Here is a 7517-nt window from a genome sequence, read left to right as displayed (position 1 = left end):
CGAGTTGATATGCGTGACGACGCATTGCATGCTTATTGATGATCATGTTGAAAACCAGCGGAATGTATGTTGATGAAGTGTTGATAATTGTAGTTTTTATATTTCCTAAACCTTTATATATGTTGTTCCTTTTTATGCTAGCTTACCCTTTGTGTTTCCATGTGGTTGGACTGCTATGATCGTACTATGTACGGGAGCAGAACAGGGATAGGTGGTGGATAGTGATGAGTCGACAGCTGGTAGATGGAGTTGACTTCTATGGATGCTTTGTTTGTTTTGGTCATTTGGCATAATGACTTTTGATGTAATTCTTGTATTGCATGCCCTAACTCTAGTCGGACTCGGGACATATGTATATATTTATATTCTACACTCTATATCTATATACTTGTTCTATTCTGTCTGGGATTTCCGGTATGTTATGGTGGTAAGTGTAGTGGCCAGCCAGGTCGTTACATTTTTATTCTAAGAATTTCACATAACTTTGGAAATACATCTAGATACATCCTATAAACTTGTCGAAATATTGTAGGATCATCGTTTAATGCTTGGTGTATATAATCATTTTTCGTGTTAATAATTCGTTGTCGATTTAATGGACACTCAATTTGTTCATTACGTATCATAACTATAAACTGAATCAACACATGCATTAATGCATGAATTGCCATTACACATGCGTACATGGTATCATAAAATTCTTTGTCATGTATCTCTTTGTCACCCATTGCTTATTCATCTATGTCACTACCTTCATATATGCTCAAATGTGACATTGTACCTATATAAAACAATATAACTAAAAATAATAATATAATAAAAAATAAAACATGTTAAAATATTTCAATTAAGTACGACCAAAATAACTCCAAAACAATATAATTCCACCATTCAAAATATGCTCATACACAACCAAAATATAAAGCAAACACTTCAATCAAGTACAACCAAAATAACACCAAAACAATATAGTTTGACAAATTCAACATGTGTTCATACACAACCAAATTATAAAAAAAAATACTGAAATCAAGTGCAATCAAAATAACATCAAAATAATATTGTTCATCCTAACTTGTACTTTATCCAATATGAACGTTCTTTTATTGACAACATCAAGAAAAAGTCTTTCTTTGCATTAGTATCGAGCAAATCAACTGCCATGTAGCGAGTTCGATCATCCAAATTTGGGATCTCTTTTATGACACTCCAAATATTTCCCTTTCTCTCTTGGTATCTTTCTCTTTTCTCCATCAAGTTAGACATTTTTTCAAAATTGGTGGCTATAGTCTCAATGCCAACAGATAGATTTTCTAGAACTTTGGCTTGACTATTGTTCCCAACTAAGTTAGAACTCACTCCATACTCAGACTTACTCCGCTTACGATTAATTGATTTAAAAAATTAAAAAAAAATATTAATAAAACGATATCTTAGTTTGGTGTTTTAATTTTTTTTTCTTGACTTCTTTATTCTTAATTATTTTTAAGGGAGATGTCCAAATTTGCAACTATATATACTAATACTTTATTTTTTAAGTAACTGCATGAAAAATTTTATTAGTTTTTACTTTTTTTTTTAGTTACCGCACATACACAACCATGAAAAACCATCACTAATAATCATTTTTTTCTATTAGTTTCCTCTCTTTTTTACCAACTATTTCAACTTTTACATGTTTTACAAAAAATAAATACTTCACTTTTTTTCATATCTTTATTTTTCCTTTCGAATTCCAATTTTTAAATTACTTGCATTTCTACTTTTATTTCTTAAACATATTTTTATCGTAATAGTATGAATTCAAATTTAATATTTTTATTAAAAAAATAACATTTTTTATTTAAATAAAACTTATAGAATCGCAAAATACCCTGACTCAGTAATTATTATACAATTTTTTAAAAATTAAAATTCTCAACAATAAAAAAGAGTTCCTTTGTATATAAGTTGACTGAATGGATATTTATAGATGGACCTCTATGTTTAGATATTTTCCAAACGGGCCTTTTCTACACGTCACATTTTTGGGTCACTAAAGCCCAAAAAAAAAAAAAAAAAACTCTCCTCAGTCCTTACACATGATAACAGATAAACCTGATTTCCGTGATCATCATCATCATCATCACCATGGCAGCCTCGTCCACCATCAACAACTTCCTCTCCTTCTTCCTGCCAACAAAACCGCCGCAACCGTCACCTCCGCCGCCGCCGCCGCTCCAATTGAACCCCGCCGCCGCCGCCTCTCAGAGGCAGAAACCCTCGCAGCCACTAGTTGCGCAGTACGACCCTTCCGCTTCGGCGGAGTTATCCTCTGTGATATGCCCCTCTCTGGCGTACGCGAACACGCTGTTCTTCCGGTCGCCGTACAACGTGCAGGTGGTGGTGGCCGAGGACGAGCCCGAGGAGCGCCTGCTCAACAGGTTCCGCAGAGAGGTGCTCAAGGCTGGCGTCATTCAGGAGTGTAGGAGGCGAAGGTACTTCGAGAACAAGCAGGAAGAGAAGAAGCGCAAGACGCGTGAAGCTGCCAAGCGTAACCGCAGAAGGTTTTTGATTCCTCTCGTTGCTCCATTTGTAGCTAAAGCAGGATTAGAGTGTGTTTCGATACAAGTTTATAAGTGTTTTTGAGATTTTTAGAGGTTTTATACATGAAAATATTCTTTATTTCCAGTAGAGAAGTTCTTAAAAGTGATTTTAATTTGTATTCAAAGAGACTTTCAATGGAATGGAATTAGGAAGAATATAGGATTAACTATGATTTTAGTTACTTTGCTATTAGTCACTAAAATACTATGTATGCTTTGTTGGGGTTTAAATACTAGGGAGAACTCCACCTATGCCAACAAACCATGCAAGTAAACTTGATACCACCTCTTAACTCAAAACTTTTAGACATTATGTTGATGAGTTTTTCTTAGTTATTCACTACTCAACAATCTCTATTCTATTGGATGTGGGATTTTGCTTCACACTTGAACTCTAACATGTTAGGATAAATTTTTTAAGAAGGCATTCTAGCAAGGAAAAATAGGAATCAAATATATGCATAGAAGCCCTCTTATGATAGCTTCTCTGAAATCTTATCTTTAACTTAGATAACTTATTTTGATCTTGCTTAGTATTTTATCTTTCTTCAAGAAGTGTTATCAGGGACGTTTATTCAAATAGACCTAATAGTTTTGTTTCTCTCACCCAGAAAATGTGTCATGTGTTATTCGTATTTTTTATAAATAGGTGAATGTTTGCTTTAAGTCACTTGAAAATAAATAATCTCTTTTGGTTTCTCGTTTATGGAAAATATGCGACATGTGGTTTTTATTTTGGTAAGTGAGGTGTGAAGGACAAAGGGGGACTAAAAGGAGATGTTTTATATTTTAGAGACTAAAATTGAAATTGTATTGCTTGGACTAAAATCATATTTAATTTTAAAAAATAAATGAATACATAAATAAATTGTTTTGATTATTTTTGGATGGATAACTTGCTGTGTTGGGGATTCGTATTGGGAGGGGGTGGAGTTGGATTGATTTATTGGGGGTCGCTAAAGTTTTGAACTGTAGTTTTCAATTGAAATTATGGCTGCAATGTTGAAATTTTGGGGCTTTTGTAACTGCATCAGAGCTGCTGTTACTTGTTGTATTTGCTTTTGCTAGCAATTTTATATGATATCAAGATTTTGAAAGTCTTTGCGTCCACAAGTGCAGTTTAAAAGCTTTGAGGTGGCCAAAGAGAAGAACAGTGTCAATTGAAAAGAAGGTTTAATTACCTTTTTTTGTGCTATAGTTTCATAAACTCTACCTTTTTAGTCCCTGTAATTAAACGATTTTCACTTTCATCCCTAACTCCCTATGCATACCATTTTTTTTCCTTTTAAGTTTTAACCCCTATAATTGCATAAACTTTTCCTTTAGTCCTTATAGTTGCATAAACTTTTCCTTTTAATCCTTATAATTGCATAAACTTCTCCATTTAGTGCCTACAAAAATAGACGACTGAGACTAAACGGGAACACAAATGGGATGTTTTAACTATAAGGACTAAATGGTAAAGTTTATGAAACTATAGGGATCAAAAGGGTAATTAAACCTGAAACAAATAGTTAAAAAGGATTGGTATCCACCTGGGTGGATTGTGAGAGGAAAGGTTGTGCAATTTGTCTTGTGGAAAGAGGGATAAACACAGACTGTAAACAGGTGCAGCCTATTGATTGTTTTGTTCCTTTATGGATGGATAACTTGTTGCATTGATGATTCATGCTGGATGGGTTGTGATGGTGGATCTGTTATGTGATGTTTGTCTTAATTTGTGTAATTTATGGGTTTTCATGTGAGCAGATGGTTAAACACAAAGATCATAAAAGGTTGGGTCTGTTAAAATGTTTTGTAAGGTAGACAACATGAGTACTACATTAGGATTTTAGTGTAAGGTGTATAATATATGGTGTAGCTCTCTAGGATACTAATTGTTAAGAGCCTTGGTAGAACCAAACCACAATAGTTAGCCATTATAGTATTAGTTGGAGAGTTCAAGGCCTTATAAACCTCCCTAGAGTCTCATACTTCCTATGTTGAACTCAAGTTACATACCTTGCAATTGGCTCCTATTAGGGACCCTAATTGTGTCCTTCGCATCCATTTGTCATGTCAGGTTTAATATTTGGATTTGAAAGGATTCATTCATCATTTGTGTTATTGTTTTCGTTACTGTTATCGATACTGAATAGCTGCATGTGGGGGTAAGATTGCGACATTGTGTACATAGTTTTTCTGCCCAAGTGCCTTGAAGGGCTCATGGACACATGGGCTCAAATCCTGAACATTATCACTGAAAACCCTGTTACCCAGCTAAGCAGCCCTTTCCTTTTTTCTCAAGAGTCAAATCTATTCATAAACCAGGGAGACAGGGATCTGTTTGGCAGAATGATGGTAACTTGTTCTTTTACAATGTTATGGAGCTTTGTACTGTTTTATGTTATCCATTGTTGAGTCTATATTTCTTGTCTAACTTGCGCTTTGTCTGCTTATCTGCTATTTGTTGGCCCCTAGAATTGCATTGCTACCGGGTGCCTCGCAATATTTTATTGTGTGCAAAGTGTAAGGTGGTGGGAGAGGTATTTCTGGTTAGATATATTCATTAGCAAAGAATAATTGAATTTTGATACTTGTCTTCGTTACATCTTTTTCAGGAGGCCTATGCTAAAAACTTTGGCACAGAAAAAGCAGGATGTCCCTGCAACCAAGAGGGAGGAGGATGAGGATAACTGGGATCTTCCTGAAGGAGACACCCTGTATTAACCCTTTGGTTCCCGAAGTTCTGTAGGTTTCTTTGAGTTCCCTGCATGTAAGTTTTGTTAAGCAAATGTGTTCCTTACTTGGTGTATGTTGAACTGTGTTTTCTTTTATTAGTAAGAAAATAATGTTGAACTCTGTTTAACTCAATACAATGTAATTTGTCTGTCTGTACATTAAAATTTTGTTATGCCCTTGATTCTCTGAATTCTTGCATCAACTTCTTTTTCACCCTCTTTCATCAATTTATTAGTTGCCTAATTTACCAGACATGTAGAAGTTTATAGTTACTTTACTAATACGAAAAAGAGGCGTTATAGTAAGATAATTTACATTAAGTGCAAATGTCTTCCTCTTTGGGCAGTGAATATTTTTTTAGTTAGAGTGAAATATGTTTAAAATGAGATGGTAGCTTGTTCATTTCAGCTGTAATCGTAATGAAAATTTAAAATAATCCAAGTGTTTTGAAGTTTGCTTTTTGTTTGGAGTATATTGCATAGTATTTTTCATCCATGGTTTTTTAATCATTTTTGTGCTAGAGATGATAAATTCAAGTTACTGAGACACAATTTTAGTGATTTACTGGCCATGCATTATATGTTATTTGACTATCGTTGGGTGATTGTTATTTGGGTCGCTGCTCTTTTAACACAAGGTGTTACAAAAATCCTCGATCACATTGGACCTAGTCATTCTTAATGATAAGGTTAGACACCTTATTACAGGGTGGGTTAAGTCTGTGGAGCTATCAGCATCTAGATTACAGATTTGGATCTTCTGCAATTAAATTTGAATTGCAGACCGCTGCAATCATTCAAATGATTTATTTTAGTTAAAAATATAAACAAATTAAAAAGGAAATGCTAGAACCCTGAGACTGTTACAGATATTGTGAATATATTACAGATATTGTGGATACATATATTATGGTTATTATCCTCACTATCAATTAGGGATATGATTAGATTAGTTTCCATAATATAAGAGATTAGTATCTCTATCATTTATTGTGTTCACTCTATAAATAAGATTGGTGTGCGTACAACAACACACACAATTCCTGAATCACAACAGAGACTATAATTGTACTTTGTGCTGTTAATCGAAGGACTCTAGAGGATTTCAATCCCTTCATTTTCCATGACCATAAAGTTGGTCACGATAAATCCAGAGATTTTCATGACTTGTATTACCAGAATGCTTAGGGGGACCAACGGTCCAAAACTAAACATCACTAATATATGGTCAAAGGTCTTATATTACTAAATCATGCGCCTATTGTCTGATGCAAGTATTTTAAGAATGTCTTAACTTTTTGTTTGGTGGGGTGATGTAGAGTGGAAGTGGACCAAAGACAAGGGAAAAGATGAGGAAATCACTGTTTTAAGCGATTTGGTGTCCGAGAAGATTAGAGGAAGCTTTTGAAACTTGTGTAGGTCTTTCAGAAAAAACTTCCTTGGAGTGATTATATATACAGGGGAGTGATAATCACCGGTATAATTTTTATTAAGTATTACACTGCTCAATAACTTTATATTAAATGTGATTTTTTATGAAGTATTAAATCATCTTGGATTAATATCAAATCTTGTATATATGATCTAAGATATATGAATATTTAATTTAACGGTTGAATTTACAAAATTTACATTTAATATAAAGTTATTGAGCGGTGTAATACTTAGTAAAAGTTATACCAGTATAATTATAACTTCTCATATATATATATATATATATATATACACACACATACGATGATATCAAGTTACTCTAACAGTAATTTAAGAGTTATTGTGCAACTTCATCCTTTATATTCTCTGAATCTAATGGTGATACTTATAACAGGTAACTCAGTTTTACCGTTAGATTGAACAAAAATAGAATGTGAAGATAGAGAGTAATTCTTTTAAAGTTAATCTTGGAGTAGCTTGATTCATCCGTTCTCTAATTTCCCCTTCTCTACAAAATATAGTATAGAAGACCTATGCTTAACGATGATTCCGATGAACGTTTTGTTTAAATGGACAATTAGATCACTATTTTAGTAAATGATGCAAAGAAGGGTAGTAACATTGATCCTCATGTAGCTGAGAAAACCCATCAAACTTGTATATATGTCTCTGCTATATGTTGTACAAACATTGTAGTTTGTAGATAGGAACATTTTTTTTTCTCTCACTACACTAGCCTATTTATCTGGAGACAATTTTGAAAATTTGGATGTAGAGT

General features: G+C 33.7%; 1 protein-coding gene across 2 annotated transcripts; it reads left to right on the top strand.

Moving 5' to 3' along the window:
* Positions 1–2101: 2101 nt before the first annotated feature.
* Positions 2102–7204, top strand: LOC109790137 (small ribosomal subunit protein bS21c). 2 transcript variants are annotated; one of them, XM_083060884.1, is made up of 3 exons: positions 2102–2546; positions 5186–5340; positions 6625–7204. In XM_083060884.1, the coding sequence occupies exons 1-2, from the start codon at positions 2131–2133 to the stop codon at positions 5292–5294; spliced, it is 525 nt and encodes a 174-aa protein (XP_082917010.1). In that variant the 5' UTR covers positions 2102–2130; the 3' UTR covers positions 5295–5340; positions 6625–7204. The 2 variants fall into 2 exon arrangements, with proteins under 2 accessions (XP_082917010.1, XP_020204838.2); XM_020349249.3 differs by lacking the exon at positions 6625–7204 and having other exon boundaries at positions 5186–5496.
* Positions 7205–7517: the final 313 nt, after the last annotated feature.

Source organism: Cajanus cajan, chromosome 1 (genome assembly GCF_000230855.2).
Source record: "Cajanus cajan strain Asha chromosome 1, NIPB_CcT2T_4, whole genome shotgun sequence".
Lineage (NCBI taxonomy): Eukaryota > Viridiplantae > Streptophyta > Magnoliopsida > Fabales > Fabaceae > Cajanus > Cajanus cajan.
The sequence above is the reverse complement of the archived record's forward strand: the minus strand, read 5'-3'. Positions and strand labels throughout refer to the sequence as shown.

Coding starts and splice junctions, on each gene's coding strand:
- LOC109790137 (XM_083060884.1), top strand. CDS start 2,131: ATGGCAGCCTCGTCCACCATCAACAACTTCCTCTCCTTCTTCCTGCCA. Junction 2,547..5,185: donor GCCAAGCGTAACCGCAGAAG/GTTTTTGATTCC, acceptor CATCTTTTTCAG/GAGGCCTATGCTAAAAACTT.